Below are 20,483 nucleotides of genomic sequence, written 5' to 3' on the forward strand. Positions count from 1 at the left end.
AAGTTATAAATCAAGGGTTTTTATTATTATTTACAGCAGGGGTGGGGAAACATCCTCCGAGGGCCGTACAAATGATTGAACTCAACCTCTGCTTAAAAAAACTAAAATCACAGCCCATTCATTTGGCCTTTCTTTCATGTTGTGCAAAGAAAAAGCAACCTCTTAATCCAGATATCTCCCCATGACTCATGTATGCATGCATGTGCACGGTTGTGGCATGACCACCAAAACGGAAAGATATGGACACAAGATGTGTGAAAATGTATTTAGTATCCTATCCATGTGAACATGATTTAAGTGGGGGAGGGCCTAACCCCCTCTAGGGGGGTCCGGGGACATGCTCCCCCGGGAATTTTTTTATTTAGGAATGGTCCACTCATTAGATAATTAATCAAAACTTCAGTATTTAGTGAAACGTTATGTTTAAACCATACCCTGAAGAAATCAGCGATATTCCCCGGTAAATAATGATTTTATAGCTCTTTTTTATCAAGACCTGTATATTCCGTCTGGCCGCCGCCATGTTTGCCATTTTCAGTAGTCACGTGATGGTCGTGACGTCATCCATGCGTTCACTTTGTCAACACACGGAAATATGGTGGAGTATTTCAGTTCGGACTCGTCAGCAGAGGAACAAGTTTTGACCAATGTGAAGAGATTGGATGGGGGAATTCAGCCATACATATCAGTATGACAATACGACACCCTCTGTCCTAAGACCCTCACATCGTACAAGGAAAAACTTCCGAAGAAAACCCACAGTTTAAAGGGAACATGGGAGAAACCTCAGGGAGAGCAACAGAGGAGGGATCCCTCTCCCAGGACGGACAGACGTGCAATAGGTGCCGTGTGTAAATTGAAAAGATAATACATTTGCAACATAGGTAGTCCAGATGTTTGGAAATGCATGTGTGTATAATAGGAAGATGATATAAGATACTATATGTATGCATGTAGTACCACCCTTGCTAGCGATTCCCTCTCTAGTTTAGCATACTCAGCTTCGTTGTCCCTGGCCATAGAATCACGATTTTATGGGGCCGGAAAAAACTGGGGTAAAATACACACTAGCCGGTCCTACGCTATATGGAAAGGCCACCAAAAACTGTCCTGGCCTGGACGCGAAAGGACGTTAAAACGGGGCTAGCCGCTGCAATGGAAATGCGCTATAACATACCTTATTCTTACTCCGAGCATTACTTCTGCTCCTCCGTCGCTTCACACTTGCAGAGGGCGATTTCTCTACTGGCCGAACTGGTGTCCTGGTCGGTGATGACACCAGAAAGACCGATGGTACTGCATCTCCATTGAGTAATGGTTGTTCTTTAAATCCCATGTTATGTTTGATCATACTCTCAGAGTAGTCGTCCGGAAATGTGAAATGTTCGCTGCATACATGAGCCTGTAAATCTCTCGGTTCGGGCCGGCCACATTTCGCTAGCCACTGCCTCCGAATGTACTTCTTATGCTTACCTTTTGGCAACAGATGGAACCGAGCATTCCGTGGATTGTTCCTATCCGAATTATGGCAATATTTCGCGATACAGTGAGGCATATTTGAAGAGAGAAACTACAGTAAATAACATGGAGATCAACGTGTCTTCGAAAACCAAACGCATGGATTACGTCACGTCCGGGAAATGGCGGCGCCCACAGTGTTGATGTTATTTCCGTATATAATCAGTTTAAAATCACTGATAATGTCATCGGATTAAAAAAAAAAAAGAGAGACTGGCAGAGACTGGTCTGTTTTATCGGATGATAATTTTTAAAAAATGAGTGTCATGAGCATACCATTCCTTTAAAAGCATCAATCTGGTGCACTTTGAGATCAACATGAGGAGATCTATGGATACATCTCTCAACACCCATATGAAACAGAACTGTAAGCAGATTTTTCTTTTTGGATATTTTACAAATCACTCCTTTTAAACTATTCTTGTTGTTTTTAACAACTTTTTTGTTACTGTCATAGTATTTTATACCTGTTTTTCATTTAGTCTCATTAATAACTATAGTAATCATATCAAGATGTGCCTTAACCTCACTGAGCTGAGGTTATTTGAGCCTCAGGAGAGAGCTCTCTTCCACCTGGTTGTAGAAAAGCTCTTTAAATTCGTTAGCATAGCTAGCTAACCAGATACTAATAACAACAGATCGCCACTGTGCTTACAACTAAAGACTAGACCAGGGGTACTCAAATACAAATCTTAAAGGTCCAAATAATTTTTTCAATAAGACAAAGGTCCGTTTATTACGGTCATTCAAACTTTTAAGCAATTGCAACAAGATTCTTAACACGAGGTTGCAAAAACAAAAATAATCTGTATGCAGCAGTTTTCATTGTTATTGTGTCTGTGCTTGACCCCTCAGAGTCGCAGTGTAAGAGCTGCACAGTTATGAATAAAGGCAGCTGCACTCTTTTTCATTCAGCATTCCCATTATTGCTTTATAAATGTCTTGCCCCCTTGTGTGTCCACTGAGGTTCGTCAGGCCCTACACATCTTCAACAAACTCCCCCTTTGCCTCATCATAAAAACTCACAAACACCAGCAACTGAGCATTGTCAGCGGTGTCAGCGGTCAGTGGACTCACCCACAGCTAAGGAAATGCACTGTGCGTTTTGTATTCCATCACAAAGCTGATGAATCAAATCACCAGCCAGTATTTATGTTCTTCTGGTTGCTGTGGAATCTGAGAGGGGGATTTGCTTGATTTGACCTGTTATTTCCTCTTTTTGTCATGCATTCTTTTATACTGCAAAACGCCTCACAAACGTATTAAGATCAACAGCTTTAGTGCGTTTGGATTCAATGCTGAGTACAGCCAAACTGACAGTCTCTTCTCTGTCAGTGTAGACCGCAAATACCTCATTCCTTCAGTGCTTGGGTCCGAATGCTTCTCGTTTTGCGCCGTCCCGTTCAAATGAAATCGCCGCCAATGTCCACGCTCGCGCCAGGACCGGGGTTACAAGACGTGCGTCTTGTGCTGCATTCACTTGCACTCGGACATTAGAGACTTTCTCTCATAAATGTCCGATGAGCCACAACTTTTCTTTCAAAACAAAGCTGCCAACTGGGGTGGCAGCTGGGGTGGCAAGGCCTATTTTTAGGGTGTCAGTTGCCACCTCGATATGTGAAACAAGACTACTAGCTACAGTACAGATGGAACTAGATGAGCTGTTAACTCTCTCTCTGACTCAGACAGGTTGAAAAGAGAAGAGACACACATTTTTCACACCCGCATTCCGCGAAGACCCGCCCTACTGTGCCTGATTCGCAGATTGTTTGGGGGGGAAACACGCTGACGGGATGCTGAATGTGATTGGACCAATGCGTTGACAGACACACACAGACAGAAGGCTTGTTTGAGACAAGCAAGACCTGCGCAGACCTGCGCAGTTGCGATCAACGTCTTGCTCGTGCGTTGCATGATGGTTAGTCATTTTGTCCGACTTGCTCTGGAGGCTCGCCCACATGAGACTTTGAAATCTCGCGGGACAAAGACGCCCGCAGCCTTGAGAGCGAGGCGAGGCGGCGCACTTGCTCTCCACGAGCTGCGGAAGCGAAATGCTTGATGGGAAACGGCTCGCTGGTATCTCGAGCTGAGCGCTTATTGGTGGTGTTTACCACGTGCTGCTGATGAAACTCTCCCATTGGCTGGCAAAAGTGTGTTGTTGTTTTGTGTCAGTTTTACGTCGCCACATCCATTCAAATGTTTCATCATTGTTCCACAATGTTTATCATCACGAAATTAATATCTATATATTTTATACTATACTGCTTACCGTTTTCATACTTTATATATCTTAGCATATTCATACACTCATGACACTCATACTGCTCACAGGCTGATATCTAGTGTAGTCATACCCCTCACTGTTTATTCATCATTCAATTCATTCTATATGTTATTCTGTAGATTGTGTACATTACTTTTCACTTCACTGCTTGTTGCACCTGGTTAGAAGCTAAACTGCATTTCGTTGTCTCAGTACCTGTAATATGTGCAATAACAATAAAGTTGAATCTAATCTTGAGCAGGAACAAATGTATTTACTTAGTACATATCTGACATTAACGATTAAACACATTTGTGCATTCTTTATAAATGCAAACCGAGTCAAGCCGACTCCGGAGGTGGCGGTATGCACCTTAAAGTTGTTTGCAATCCGCCAAAAAACCGAGAGAAGAAGAAGAAGAAGAATGCGAAGAAGAAGATGAAGAAGAAGAAGCCGACTCGGAGCTGTCCGACTTCAGGCGAGCTTTTTGACACCTCCCCCGGCTGCGATCGGCTACTCTCGTCTACTTTCGAGGCGAGCCGCAATGTGTCTCAAACAAGCCTAGTGGAACAGGACATGCAGAGCGCTGTTTGCAGTCTATGGACATAGCGGATCATTTTGACTCGTTGCGTTGTGGCGATGTCTCGCAGATAACACAGATAATACAGATAATACATATGAAAAGTATAATTTGCTCAGAGTCCAGAGACAGTTGTGGTTCGGTCCGGATCCGGACCGGAGTCCGGACTTTGAGGATGCCTGGACTAGACCCTCCAGAAAAACGGGGGCAAAAATCCTTGATTATGCGATCCAACATGCGGGGTGTTATGTGATTTTATGCGGTGAAATTGCGGGAAGTTGTGAAATATGCTAAATATGCGGGGGAAAAAATATTGGGCTGTCTTATTTATTCTCTCTCACACACAACCTGCCACTAACGTTAAACCCCATTAATATTCAATTAAACACATCCAATGTTTATTTATTGTAAAAGCAATTGGGCTATTTTAATCACACTGTCTCTCACACACACACACACACACACTTCTCCGCCTCATTCTGTTTTCATTTAGTCGTTCATTATCTGACCAGCTTCAATCTTGTAGGCTTCTCACCTCGTTTCTTGAAGCCCTCGAAAGGGTTTTGGAGGTCGATGCCTCGGTGAACGTGAGTTATTGGGCTTTCTTGTCCGCAGCAGCAGAAAGCATTTTCGAATGTTTGAATGAATCAAAGTGGGTCGTCACTGTCGATTTTCTCTTAGGCTCCAACACACAGTTGCACGGGGTGCAGAATAGTTTACCCCCACTTTCGTGCAAGACATCGGGGTACTGCTTTGCCCGGTCTTTAGCAGAAATGTTCGTCGGTAAATGAGATAGATTAGATTTTTTCATCTTGGTGTTTTCTCTCTCGCGTGAGCTCCACACGTTCACTCTACGGTGTTGTTTACCTTCTGTGATGCGCGAGCTGATGACGTCACGTCATCATCATCACTTCACGTCAAGACGAGTTAACTTTTTTTTCCTCAACTTTGTGTGGAAAAATGCGGGGATTATGCGGCCTTTTGATAAATATGCGGCTTTTTAAAAATCTGCGCCATTTTGCTGATTAAGCGGTAAATTCTGCGATCGCAGAATCGTGTTTTTCTGGAGGGTCTAAAAGACACAGCCACGCAAACACGGCGGCATGTGTACGGCTCCTTATGGGTACTGCAATATTTGAAGAGCTGGAGCGGCGTTCCGGTGCTCTCCGTCAGCACTCTAGTCTACACTCCTTTCAGACGAGACATATACCACGTGAAGACCATGGTGAAGATAGGTTACGCTCGTGTTGTGTTCAAGGAACCTGTCCTTGGCTAGGAAAAACAGAAACTCGCTTGTTTAATTATTTTGCGATCTAGATTTCTTCTTTTTTGAAGTGAGATGTTGTCCGGACTGACGGACTGACAGACCCCCCCCCCCCAAACGAAAACTCTTCGGTTCTCCACGAATTACACAAGTCACCCAAATCAGCATTAAAAAAGCGGGAGGCGCCGAAAAGCGACTAATTTGCATCACTGAATAATGGACTACCAGCCAGGAGACTATTCTCCAATTCAAACACTGAGTAAGTGCATTGAACAAATCAATGACAGAACTTTCTTCAATTCAACAAAGAAAAAACTGAGGTAATGGTTTTTGGAGCCAAGGCAGAACGTTTAAAACTTAGCGCTGAGCTTCAGTCTGCAATGTTCAAAACAACAGATAGAGCCAGAAATCTAGGTGTAGTCATGGACTCTGACCTGAGTTTCAACAGTCACATTAAAACAGTTACTAAATCAGCCTACTATCACCTAAAGAACATATCTAGGATTAAAAGACTAATGTCACAGCAGGATTTGGAAAAACGTGTCCATGCCTTTATCTTCAGTAGACTCAACTACTGCAATGGTGTCTTCACAGGTCTCGCTAAAAAATCTATTAGAAAGCTGCAGCTGATTCAGAACGCCGCTGCTCGAGTCCTCACTGACACTAAGAAAGTGGATCACATCACTCCTGTTCTGAAGTCTTTACACTGGCTTCCTGTGTGTCAAAGAATAGATTTCAAAATACTGCTGCTGGTTTATAAAGCACTGAATGGTTTAGGCCCAAAATACATTTCTGATCTACTGCTAAATTATGAACCATCCAGATCTCTCAGGTCTTGAGGGACTGGTCAGCTGTCTGTCCCCAGAGTCAGAACTAAACATGGAGAAGCAGCGTTCAGTTATTATGCTCCAAACATCTGGAACAAACTCCCAGAAACCTGCAGGTCCACTGCAACTCTGACTACTTTTAAATCCAGGCTGAAGACTTTTCTCTTTGCTGCTGCTTTTAATTGATATATTCATATCTCACACTGTAACTTGTATTCATGTACCTGTGTACATGAGTGTTTTTAAAAGGCATTTTATAATATGTTTCTGCTGCACTATTTCTTAATGCTCATAATGTGTTTCATTTTTGCAAAGCACTTTGAAGTGCCTTGTGTTGAAAGGTGCTATATAAATCAACTTGTCTTATGATCACAGACTCACCTCTTTGAGCCGGTGCTCCTTCTCAGCCACAATGTGCTGAATCATCATGGCTACTGAATAGACCCAGGAGATCACCATGCACAGAGGCATCATGTGCTCAATCACAAACAGGAAACTGGAAAAAACAAGGGTGAAAAACGATAGGCAGATTTAAATAAAGGCTAATTCCTTCATTTCAAATGTGTAGGATCTATAGAATTTCTAACATGAGCTAACATGTACTACAAGAGATAGGAAGAACATTGTAAATAGAAAATACACATTGCATACAACCATTTCTGATAATCCCCAATGATGTATGACCATGCTAAACATGAGTTCTGAAAAAAAAGTGCATTTCTAACTCGTCTCTGGTGTAACATGGGTAGGGGAACATCTGCACGTAGTTCCCAGGCTCCACCACATCATGTCCCACAAACGTGTTGATAAAGGCTCTCTCCATCATATCTGGAAGGACAGTGAGTGAGTGAGTGAGTGAGTGAGTGAGTGAGTGAGTGAGTGAGTGAGTGAGTGAGTGAGTGAGTGAGTGAGTGAGTGAGTGAGTGATGTGTGTAGTGAGTGTGTGTGTGTGTGTGTGTGTGTGTGTGTGTGTGTGTGTGTGTGTGTGTGTGTGTGTGTGAAAGAGAGAGAGAGAGAGAGAGAGAGAGAGAGAGAGAGAGAGAGAGAGAGAGAGAGAGAGAGAAAGGGAGGGAGGGGAAGGGATGATGACGCAGATCATTAAATCCTGTAATGACAGAGACGGACTTCAACACAGTTTAAACATACTTGAATGTTACTGTCAGACCTGGGCCCTGGCAGTTAAAGTAATAAAGACAGATATAACTTTAAACTTTGAACACATACAATAGAAAACTGTTCAGAAAATAATAATTCAGGCCTGGACTGAAACAGTAAATTTCTGCAACAAAAAGACAAATGCAAATTCAAACTTTTATTTTAATTTGACTTTACATACTTCAATCAATAATAGAATCCATTCTGCTCTATGGAAGGGAAGTGTGGGGCCCTCAAACAAACCTAAACTCTGAAAAATATAAAAGGCATCCACAATTTGTTGGAACAAAAATGTAAATGCTGAAAATGATACTGGAGGAAATGAAAGAAAGCTGCATGTCAGTGGACATATAGTGTCGGCCTGCTGCAGCCACACAGCTCTGACCCCTTATCTCCTTCTTAGTGGTGTATTATATCAACAGAGGGGGTGGGTTTGGTTGAATTTGCTTATTCATGTTGAAAAAAGTATATTGTTTTCCTTGTAAAGAAAACATTGTATCCTGCTTCTGTATAAAATGTCTAATATACTCCAAATGTATATGTGTAAATAGATCAAAAACAATGTGTTTGATGCAACAGTCTTCCCCGCCTGTGCACTCCAGTCTGTGGCTTTAGTTATAGCACATCAGACTTCCAGTAATCCACTTTAAGAAATGATCAGATTGCTTCATGTCAGAAATAACACAAGATCAAATATTGACCTATAAATTATGCATTCAATTCAATTGGAAGCAAAGCATTTCGGTCACTTACCTTGGATCCAAACAAATCCGTACAGGAAGTAGAACTTCCCCCCGGTGTTGGGCCCAGGACGCCAGTAGGCCCGTCTGATTTCATTGGTCTTCTCTGTAAAACTGGAGTTTTGTCTAATTTTGTAGAGAACGTGGGATGGCAGGGAGCCATCTTTGTTAGTCTGGACTATCACACCTGAAAAACAGAGAAACAGATCTCAGGTCAGTCGTTTCCTGGTGGCTCAGCAAGCATTCCAACATTTGACTCTAGATTCAGGGCCAATGCCTACATGTTGCAAAACTTTGGCTTGAATTCAGGCCAGTTTGTTATACATAGTATATTCAGGTTGAACTTTTCTACTGAAAATACAGTTTATAGTTTCACCTTTCACCAGAAATAACAAGTTAATCAGAGGAAAAATACATACTGCAGGTGACACACATGAATGACATTTACCCAAGTCGTATTCATTCTTCCAAGTCTTCTCGTCCATTCAAGTGTACAACATTGGATCTTTCAAACATTATGGGTAATATTGACTTACAAGACAGTATTTCTTTGTCAGTATTCAAGCTTTCACATCAGTTTTTGTTTGGAAGTGTAGCGGCTTAAATCATACAAAAATAAAACTGAAATTAACTCAAAGGTTAAACTTCCACTGAGGCAACAGATAGTGAATCTTACTATCAGGACCAGAACCTCTCTCCATCAGGACCAAACCTCTCTCCATCAGGACCAGAACCTCTCTCCATCAGGACCAAAACCTCCCTCCATCAGGACCTAAACCTCTCTCCATCAGGACGAGAACCTCTCTCCATCAGGACCAACACCTCTCTCCATCAGGACCAGAACCTCTCTCCATCAGGACCAAACCTCTCTCCATCAGGACCAGAACCTCTCTCCATCAGGACCAAAACCTCCCTCCATCAGGACCTAAACCTCTCTCCATCAGGACGAGAACCTCTCTCCATCAGGACCAACACCTCTCTCCATCAGGACCAGAACCTTTCTCCATCAGGACCAAACCTCTCTCCATCAGGATCAGAACCTCTCTCCATCAGGACCAACACCGCTCTCCATCAGGACCAGAACCTCTCTCCATCAGGAACAAACCTCTCTCCATCAGGCCCAGAACCTCTCTCCATCAGGACCAGAACCTCTCTCCATCAGGACCAACACCGCTCTCCATCAGGATCAGAACCTCTCTCCATCAGGACCAACACCGCTCTCCATCAGGACCAGAACCTCTCTCCATCAGGACCAAACCTCTCTCCATCAGGATCAGAACCTCTCTCCATCAGGACCAACACCGCTCTCCATCAGGACCAGAACCTCTCTCCATCAGGACCAAACCTCTCTCCATCAGGCCCAGAACCTCTCTCCATCAGGACCAGAACCTCTCTCCATCAGGACCAACACCGCTCTCCATCAGGATCAGAACCTCTCTCCATCAGGACCAACACCGCTCTCCATCAGGACCAGAACCTCTCTCCATCAGGACCAAACCTCTCTCCATCAGGCCCAGAACCTCTCTCCATCAGGACCAACACCTCTCTCCATCAGGACGAGAACCTCTCTCCATCAGGACCAAAACCTCCCTCCATCAGGACCAGAACCTCTCTCCATCAGGACCTAAACCTCTCTCCATCAGGACGAGAACCTCTCTCCATCAGGATCAACACCTCTCTCCATCAGGACCAGAACCTCTCTCCATCAGGACCTAAACCTCTCTCCATCAGGACGAGAACCTCTCTCCATCAGGACCAACACCTCTCTCCATCAGGACCAGAACCTCTCTCCATCAGGACCAGAACCTCTCTCCATCAGGACCTAAACCTCTCTCCATCAGGACGAGAACCTCTCTCCATCAGGACCAACACCTCTCTCCATCAGGACCAGAACCTCTCTCCATCAGGACCAAATCCTCTCTCCATCAGGACCTAAACCTCTCTCCATCAGGACCTAAACCTCTCTCCACCTCAACAAGGCCCGCTCCCCCCCACTGACACTTCACCTCAGCCACAACGCAGACTCTATGCATTACATAATGGAGATCACAGGATGGTAAATAATGCAATGTTTAAATATTGCTTACTGCACATATTTTATATTCTATAATTTATTGCATTCTATTTCGATGTAAATTACTGCTTTATTTTATTTCTATCTCACTATATTGTTATTACAGTGTTCTTAATATAGTTCGCTATCTGTGTACTTTTTATTTTTTTTATTTGTATGTACGACACCTAGCCAAATTCCTCGTACGTGTGAACCTACCTGGCAATAAAGCCGTTTCTGATTCTGATCTGTTTGTCCTCTAGGTTGCACTGCCACGTCTACAGTAGCGCAGAATGGACAGAGGAAACATGATTGGGCCTCAAGTTTTTTGCAGCCAATGTACATTATCCTACAAACTTGGGATAGGAGGGTGAGTGAACAAGCTATCCATTGGTTGGAACCTTCATCCCCATTGTTAGACGTACTAAGTCCTGCACACTGCTCCTTCAAATTGACAATGTGAACATATGTCGCCATTTTGCAATTTCTGTTATTTTCAGTTGAGAATGTTTTTGTTAAGTAATCTTAAAAAAATCAACTTACTTTTTGTTTCTATTGTTTGGAACCGCACTGTGTATGATGTTTAAATATGAAATGCTGTATTCATTAGTTGTACTATAATTCTACAAATATTTTTAAGTTTTCAGAGTAATTGTTTCCTACAGAACATTTTGTGATGTCATTTTGTTGAACCTGTTGGAAAATGTTAGAAAAAAGCTGTAAAATAACAGTATTCTAGCTGTAGAACTTTAGGTTTTGTATTTATTTTAGTGTTTGATAAATCTAATAAAAAAAAATGTAAAAAACTGTTTTTCTCATCACAACTTTATTTAAGGTATTTTAATGTAACATTTTAAGACAATGGATTTTGAAAAGAGTGGAAACTCTCCTCTAAAATCTTTAAGGACAATTTCTGTATACTAATTGCTTTTGCACTTTATTTCAGTTAAAGTATTTTTACTTTAATGTTATGGTTTTTGTTTGGCAGCCACTGCTGCCAGTCATTTGACCGTTTTTTTACGAGTTTTTTGCCCGTGGAAGTATTAGTGCTGTACTTTTATTAAAGGTTATTGACTGTAAAAAGAGCAGATACATCTGTAAAATTACAGTGTTTTCCTGTAAAATCTTTAAGGACAATTCCCGTAAATTAATGGCTTATTCACTTTATTTCAGTTAAAGTATTTTACTTGAATTTAAGGGTTTTTGTTTGGCTGCCGCTGCTGCCAGTAATTTGACCGTTTTTTTACGAGTTTTTTTTTTACAGTGTAGGTGTGTGTTGTACAGTGCGTAGATGCGGCGGACAGACGGGTCTCAGTTGGTTTGGTGTCCTCTGCTTACTTTTAATACTTGTAAATACAACTTTTGGCCCGTAGTTAATTTTCCTCTTTTGCGGCTTTCACACCAGCGCTTTTCAGTTTCTAGCTCCGAGCGGGAGCTTTTCTGGTTCAGCTGCGGTTTCCCTTTTCAGCTCCCGCTCTGTGCACACCGCCCACTGGCGCCCCAGAGCTGCCCCTGCTGCGTCATGACGTCACCGTTTACATCGCTGATTTGCCCCCCAATGGCACCCATTACGGCGCTCACAACAACAACAACTGCGTCGGGTCGATGATCGTGTTGCTTTTAATCACACGAAGCCAGAATAAATTGAATAACGACTTCTCCAACCTTATACTTTTCTCCAGAGTGCCGTGGTTCATTGTTTATTAATGTGTTTCTGCAGCATTTACCGACCGCTGCAGTGCTGGCTGCTCTTCCACAGGAGTTTATTCTCCCGTTAGCTCCCGGTTAGCTCACACTGCAGCGGCCGCTCTAAAGTATTCACTGTCCGACTCACACAAGCAGCTGATGCATATCCCCAGTTCCCCTTAGCCTAAGTGAATGTGTGTCAGTCTGAATTGACACTGTTTGGTATCACAACGCTGTTATGAAAGTTTCTCTGGTATAAAACGGGTGATGTTGGCATAGCAACCGAAGCTAAACTGACTACTTGCATCCGATAGCTGCAATAATACAAAACAACACGTCTGCCTCTCCACAATGATCGATAACAGTGAACGGATGGTCAAAGTAAGGCACAAATAAACAGAATCACACGAAGCCTGGTTAGTGTTGCCTGACTTTATAAAGTGTGTTTATAGGCACTACTGCTTGTAGGCAGGCATAACAGTCGACCCATGGGAGGTGGGTTTAGTTTCCTGCACGCCTCGACGTAAGAGAGACGTAAGCGACGTCACCTCTTAGCTCCAAAGCTCTTGCCTCTGGACCGACAATTTTTTGGAGCTGGAAATGAAGCGGATTCCGGAGCTAAGAGCCGGCGCCGCTGCCGGTGTGAACTGGAAAACCCAGCGCTTTTCAGGCTCTAGCTCCGAGCCGGAGCTGAAAAGGCGCTGGTGTGAAAGGGGCAATTGTGGCGACCAGAGAGGGGGGGGGGGATATATCCAGTCTCTGATAGTGTTACGTTATTATGAGAGTGCTCTCATACTTGTTTTAAATTGTATATATCTATATAAATATATGTGTGTGTGTCCGCATCTGTAGCCTGTTATTGTCTCATTACACCGCACTGTGAATGAATCAAAGTAAATATAGAAGTGGTCATGAACACATCTGTCCATCAGACAGAGGGCTGCTGAGCCTCCTGTCATCATTAATGGACGTCTCTTTAAAATGACCGCTCAGAGGAGAGGAGTTCTCATTTCTCTAACCGCCTGCTGCTTCCCCTCCTCTCTCCTCGGTTCCCCTCCTCGGCTCCTCCGCTCGCATCTCCTGTGGGCGGGACTAAGACACGAGGAGGGGAATCCCATCCCAGGGCAGGAGCTCACATTCAGGACCTTCAGTGTCCATTTTTAATAGAAGATCGTTGCTAGAAGCTGCAGCTAGACTGAAGAAGTATAGTTTTTTGTTTTTGAGGATGGAACAATTTCACACACAGATATAGGGAGGACCTATACAATTGATTTATTATGGTTTATAATTTCATGTCAAGACGAAGACGAAGAAAAAGATGGCTGAACTGTTCAGTGTCAATCCTGTGGAGATGGAGGTTATAAATCTCCAAAATCATGTCCAGTTTAAGCCTCAGCAAAACTCACAACATTTCTGGAGCCCTGTACGCCCAGAAAACTCTAAGAACATTCACCAAGCAGCACTGAACACGTCTGCTTTATTTGGCTCTACAGACCTTTGTGAAGCAGCTTTCTCCGACATGAATGAAATCTAAATACAGAACAAGACTGACTGATGAACATTTAAATGACTATTAGAGTGAACCTAAGTGAGTACACTCCAGCATACACCTGTGTGGTGGACTCCATGCAGCGCCATTCATCTCACTGACTGTGAAAAAGAGTGAATGCACTTATTTTACACATGTGCTTACGATGTTTGTAAGGTGGTGATTAAGGACATTTATGTGAATTTTCAGTGATGTACTCACTATGTGGGCCATAATAAGAAGTGAGAAATTTTTGATAAGCTTTAGGTATTGCAATTTCACACGTGTACAAAAGTACCTTAATTCAACTGATGAGGGCTATGTGAAGAAATGTAAGCGATGTGATGCAAGTAGCTCTTGGTCACTTTCATTTTTTCAAAGTAGCTCTCAGATGAAGAAAGGTTGGAGACCCCTGCTTTAAACTATTCAAAGATTGTTTAAAAAACTTTCATCTTAGAATGAATTTCCATCAAGTTACCGGTATTGTCCATGAACAGCTTAACTTCATTCAGTTTAGCAGTGAGTTACTTCTCCCTGCATTGTATTGCTGCAGCCGCTACTCCATGGCCTTTTCTGCAGGTTGGACTGCCCTCTGGTGGGCGTTGTCCATAATCGCGCCGACATTATTTAGCCTGTTCTATAAACCAAGGGTTACCAACCTTTATTGTGCAAAGGACCGGCAGATACAATACAATAAAATCGCGGACCGGTTGTCAATTTGAACTGATTTTAATATTTACTCACCAGCAGGTGGCAACAGAGGCTAATTGTATTTAACAGCCTGGAGAAATAATAGAACAATATGCATCCAAAACATATTACGTCATTCACGTCATACTGGGGGCGTTCGTTCTGGTGCATTCCGACAGCATTTAGCACTACATCGGGATTAAGATTAAACTAACTTCTTTTGGGAACACCCACATACCTATGGAGTTGGCCAGATGTGTGTAAATTACTGTTCATGTTAATTTGAAAACAAATGCCGTTGTTGGACACACACACACACACACACACACACACACACACACACACACACACACACACACACACACACACACACACACACACACACACACACACACACAGCGGAGCTGAGCAGAGCACATACACACATATCATGCGCCTTTGTGACCGGACATTTCCTTCATACAACGAGTAATAGGGGGAATACTCGGGCCGTTCGATGTGTGTGTGTGTAGAGGTGTGTGTGGTTGAAATGTAGCAGCCTGCAGTGGGGAACACAGTGAAGGTGGTGTGTACGCGCTGGTGCTGCACTTCTCAGAGGCTGCCTCCTGATGCTGCAGCCATTTCATGAAGTGAAGGAGGTTTTACAAATAAAAAAATAGCTCTACACCCCTGGCCGCAATGTCCTTAAAATGAAGTCCGAGTTCGAAATATATGTCAAATAATGTATGCAGTGCCATTTCCCCACATAAACATAACATGAAATAATATGACTGGTATAGGTGCGAAAATGTAAAAATAATTGATTTTTTTTTAATAAATATTACGATAAACTCAGCTATTTCGCGGCCCGGCAGTAACACCTGCGCAGCCCGGTACCGGTCCGCGGACCGGGGATTGGGAACCCCTGCTATAAACCACACAGCAACAGCAGTTTTATCCAGTGGCTCGAACTCCAACGGTAAGGCATTTACAATAGCGTTACAGCTTGCAGTCAATGTCCACGGCGCAAATAATAATCCAAATTGTCCTTTGTAGGTTCCCACACACTCCTAATGCTTACGTCCTTGTCGAAAGCTTTGGACTTAGTCCATGCACTTGTTTCTCATGCTCTGACATAGCATCCAAATGGGGAAATCCATGATTCCCTCTTCACACTCGGGCCAAACATCCACAGAAGAAGCTTAAAAAAACAATGTCTGCTTTTAGGCCGATTTTTTTGACTTGTTAGCGGCAAAAATCATACACAAATAAAACTGAAAATGTACTAAAAGGTTAAACTGCCGCTAAAGCACCAGATAGCGAATCTTACGCATGGGAATTATCCAAGTCCAGACAAGAATATTCTTTCGTGCATTTATTTTCATGATTCGATATCATCAAACAAAGTGCATTTAACCATTCTCCTGTAACTTGCCATTTGCCTATCCTCAGGCTTCCTCATGCTTTTCCCAGTGGTAAAAAACCATGTGCTTACATGTGCTCTAATCCCACCACCACCTGGCTCCAATATATATGATTACACCAGGTGCCCCAATTACCCAGCGCCCAAAGATGCCTTCAAAATAAAGCCATAAATAATGACCATAAACAACAATATGCCATAATGGCTCTTACAGGGAGGCTGAACGTTGGTATTGAGCTTACATGTTTGTGGGGTTGTGTGTTGTGTGTTGTGGATGCATGTGCGTACATAGTCACAGACACTATGTACATGTGCACTGTAACATGTGAATCCCAATAAACTATAAGTGTTTGAGTGTATGAAGACTCACTGGCAAACACAGACACGTTGTCCTGGTAGGCCTGGTTCAGGGTGTAGTTGACGATGCTGTCCTCGTTGGGAAAGCCCTTGAAGACATCAACACTAACCTGGAAGCATAGGGCAAAATATCCTTTGACAACAGACATGAACAAATCAAAACCTTTAAAACCATCATAATGAAGGACTGCAACATCTGCTTTGCTAGAATCAGAAACCTCTCCCTCCAGAGTTCTTCACTGAACGGACCTTAGACATGAAGCGTGTCCAGCCGCAGGCAGCGTTGTCGATGGTGTCCATCTGCTCCAGCAGGATGGAGATGTTCGGAAGGCTGTAGTTTCCCTCCATCAGACCCTGCATTAGCTCACTGTCTGTGCCATTCAACAGCTCGGGGTGCTGCTGCAGCTCTGAGGACAGCTGGGGAGAACAGAAGGAGGAGGAACAGAGACTAATGTGTGTGCCACGTTACATGATTTCTGACTTAAGTCTAATTTCTCGGGAAATATCAACTCAATGTGAAATGATCAATGCACATTATTCCTTTTACATCATGATAGTACTGCATCTTTGATTTTGAAAGATGACTAGATTCTACCTGCTGCAGCCACACCAAGTGGTTGTGCAGACGACCCTCCTCCAGAAAAGTCCTGAGCTGGGCGGAGATGTTGAGCCAGACCCGGGTGTAGTGTGTCACGTTTCCAACAAAAGCAAAGGTCTCATTTGCCTACAGTGCAAACAGGTCATAAATGTTAAAAAAAATATATATATATATATATATTTGTATGAATTCATCTCTGTATGTATGTGCTTTTGCTTTGGTAGTGCTACAGTCACGCTGCAAATAACATTTGATTCTGTTGATCCTTAAAAAAAGGAGAGAATAAAACAACAAAGGCTAGCTCCATTGCGTAACCCTGAAAACTGAATCAACACTCGAAAGGATACAATACTCCTCATATGGGCATATTATCATTTCTAACATTTGGACTGTCTCTGTTGTAAATGTATTATCCTTTATTTAAACACGACACCGATTGCACCTATTGTCCGTCCTGGGAGAGGGACCCTCCTCTGATGTGTCTCCCCATAAACTGTGGGGTTTACTATGGAGTTTTTCCTTGTTACTGCGAGGGTCTCAGGACTGAGGGTGAGGTTTTCTGTGTACTCTGTAAAGCCCCCTGAGAGAAATGTGTAATTTGTGATATTAGGCTATATAAATAAAATGTAATTGATGGATTTAATTGATTGTCTGACTTTCATACCATAAGTAAGTAGATGTGTTTTAGCTCTTTCTGCTGGATGTATGAATATGAAAATATGAAACTTTTACCAGGTGAAAACATTTCAGTGCCACAGCCTTCTCAGAGTGAATAATGTGAACACCTAGACTACTTGCCTTCTGAATCACTTTATCCACTTGCGATCCAATGGGGGAGTAGAGGATCTTGGGATTTGTAGTCATCAAATGAACCAGTAGTCCCAGATTCCTCTGCTCTTTACTGGTGAATCCCAGAGAACTCATGTTCCCCTGCTTCAGAGCCTCCGGCTCGATGATCCTGCAACCAGAGCCGCAGGTTAAAGGCACAGTCCTTGGGAATTAGATTTGCAGTTTATATATTATCCATCACAGGTTGTTATATATTGAAAATGGACTGCGTACAGCTGCAAAGATAGTATTTTGAAAATGAATTCTTAAGAGATTCCAATAAATGCAACAATGATACAAACACGAAATAAATATAATATAAGAAATTAGGAAAAGGCACTGTTAAAGACTGAACTAGCCCTAACCCACTAGTAAGACAATAATTGTAGTTTACTAAGCTTTGAGCTTTAGCAATGACTCCAACAGCTGAAATCACACTCCTCACATGTTATATCTTTAGAAACGGGACCAATTCAGGCTCTTTTTAGATCAACCTGTGACATGGCAGATTCATTGTTCCACAGACTGCTGACAAGCTGCCATCAAAAAACAACTGTTGGAAATGTAAAAAAAACTATTTTTGATGCCAATCTGTAAAAGAGCAAAAACTATTTTCAACCAGAATCACTGCTCTTCTCTCATGGAATACGTGCTCTTTAGTTCTGGTAGAAACTGATGCTCGTGGAGAATCAACAGTCACTCTTTAGGAGGACGGCTGCATCTAAGGTCAAACACCGACCCGGCAGCAGCTCCTTGCGGGGACCTGACACTTGCTAGTGAGGCCATATTGGAGCGAAATATAATAATATTAATTTGATATCGTTTTGCATTCCTATGGCAGGGTTAACCCGTTAAGCTGTTATCTTAACATCAGAATCAGAAATTCTTAGTAAAGCAATTGCCATTCAATGTTGACAACTATGTACATCGTAGCAGTCTTATTGTTTACTGTCAGCTTTGGCTTTAAACAAATAATAAACTATGTTTTAATCAAACAGAATCATATTTAATGATAAAGACAATACTCGCAGAAGGATTTGCTGTGTTCAAACCGACCCTGCTGTGCGATTGGTTGCCTTGCCTCACCTGTTGTGCCCACACAGGATGGGCTGCAGTCCGGCCCACAGCTGCACAAAGGCTGAAAACTGAGAGTGAGGGTTCTCTGCTTCCTCCTTTCCTTTCCTTCCTCCTGTTCCTCCACCTTCCTCTGCGCCTCCACCCCCCTCTTCTCCAGGGATGTCAGTTGTGTTTGGGCCCCATGTGGTAGCGTTCAGGGGCCACGTCATGTTTGTGGGGGAGGCTGGAGTTCGACCAGCGCAGGCTCCTTTGGGCAGCAGGCGGGCCAGGCCAGAGAGCAGGTCCACGTCCTTCAGAAGCCTCTCCATATCAGCCAGGTCCTTCAGCAAGGCCCTGAGGTCGGCCTGAGAGAGGGGGGCCACAGAGCCAGGCCGCTCCAGCTGGAGCTGGGGGGCGAGAGGGGAAGACAGGAAGACATGATGGAGGGATGGAGCTGGGTAGCAAATATAATATGGTACAAACTGGCTGCTGTTAGTGAGGCTAACTGTCTACTTTAAAGATACCAATAATATTGTACATGTTGTTAAAAAACAAAAGTTCTTGACATCTTTCCATTTCAAGCCTCTTCAAGTTGCACACGAAATGCTGTCAAAGAGGTTGTCGTTTCAAGACAGAGGCACAGCAAAACCATTGACAACCTGGTCTCTATTCTTCCATGTTTTTGTGTTTGGAAGAGTCTTGAGGCTGAGTGCTGCTCAACAGGCTGCCATCAATGTCCACCACTCAAATAATTTGTTTGTTGTTGTTAAAGGGAAACGTTTTATTTCTCTGCCGCCGAAGCCTTTAAGTGACAAAGCACTATTAGTGACCGGACATTGACAATGAGAGATTAGGTGGCAGATGTTCAGCGGTCCCTCTGTACCTTCTCTCTGACCCGCTGGGTGTTGATCTGCTCTCTCAGCTCCAGGCTCAGCAGTCTGAAGCGCTCTGCTCTTTGACCCTCCCCCCCGCCGCACACTGCTCCGAGGTAGGCCTGCAGCACCGGTCGCTGCTTCTCTGGCACCATCAGGATGGTACTGAGCTCACTAGCCCCGCCCTCCCCACAGGTGAGGACCTCCAACATGGCCCCAGTCAGAAGGGCCCCCTGTGGAAGATAGAATTAATGTATTTGACGTCAGCATCTACAACGCATGCTAATAATTATCCATGATTCATCATAATTTATCAAACATTTGAAATACTAGTATTTACTTGTATAATGCGAGAAAATTAATAAATACATGTGTGTCGTAATAAAGAAATGCATTCAAACTGCTAAGAGGAATCAGAGCGTTAGGATGATTTATGAATTATTGGCTTGAAGTCAGACCATGTTCCAACAGTTAGCTAAAGCATGGACAAAGCTGCTGCTGTGATCCCCCTGTTGGGCTCTACACGGGACTTGTGTTTGTAGTATTCACGCTGCAGCTCAATCCTTCCTACAGTGGAGACTCTGTCTGCTGTCTCCCTCTGCAACTTCAGGAAGCTGCAGCATGGTTCAGTCAAAGTCCTCTGTTTTTACCGGGCTAAAGAGCGAGTGCAGATCCTGAGTCATAGATCAGTTGTGCCGTTACAGTGAGGTCGTGAAGGTTCTTACTGATGTCCGAGGGCAGTGTAACACATGTGGCTCTGCCAGTTTCTCCACCCTATCTTTTACACTGCAATGCGATTCATGGTGAACATCAGCTCTTAATTAATTAAGTAATTCTAGGTATATCTTTTTTAGGCAACCAGTCTTCCAGATTAATTGCAGGCATTTAAAAACTGTTTTCCTCACTTAACCAGAGAAGTGCACAACCTGACAGTGCATTTCTTAGAGTTGCTGTCTTTTTTCATGAGCATGTGATCTTATGTTGGGCAGAAGATGAAATGCCTTTCCTGTTTTTATGTAGGACTACCGTACTTTTCGGACTATAAGCCGCAACTTTTTTCCCCATT

At 43.2% G+C, this 20,483-nt stretch overlaps 1 protein-coding gene across 2 annotated transcripts in view; it reads right to left on the minus strand.

Moving 5' to 3' along the window:
• Nucleotides 1–20,483, minus strand: part of abca2 (ATP-binding cassette, sub-family A (ABC1), member 2) — a 150,443-nt gene that overhangs the window by 63,924 nt on the left and 66,036 nt on the right. For both annotated transcript variants that reach the window (XM_034091098.1, XM_034091097.1), the window contains exons 8-16: nt 19,429–19,650; nt 18,576–18,952; nt 17,460–17,619; nt 16,659–16,787; nt 16,313–16,480; nt 16,077–16,173; nt 8,361–8,534; nt 7,178–7,280; nt 6,834–6,948 (exon numbers count right to left, since the gene is read on the minus strand). In XM_034091098.1, coding sequence (XP_033946989.1) covers nt 6,834–6,948; nt 7,178–7,280; nt 8,361–8,534; nt 16,077–16,173; nt 16,313–16,480; nt 16,659–16,787; nt 17,460–17,619; nt 18,576–18,952; nt 19,429–19,650 — 1,545 coding nt within the window. The remainder of the gene's footprint in view (nt 1–6,833; nt 6,949–7,177; nt 7,281–8,360; nt 8,535–16,076; nt 16,174–16,312; nt 16,481–16,658; nt 16,788–17,459; nt 17,620–18,575; nt 18,953–19,428; nt 19,651–20,483) is intronic.

This window comes from Pseudochaenichthys georgianus, chromosome 9 (assembly GCF_902827115.2).
Source record: "Pseudochaenichthys georgianus chromosome 9, fPseGeo1.2, whole genome shotgun sequence".
NCBI lineage: Eukaryota > Metazoa > Chordata > Actinopteri > Perciformes > Channichthyidae > Pseudochaenichthys > Pseudochaenichthys georgianus.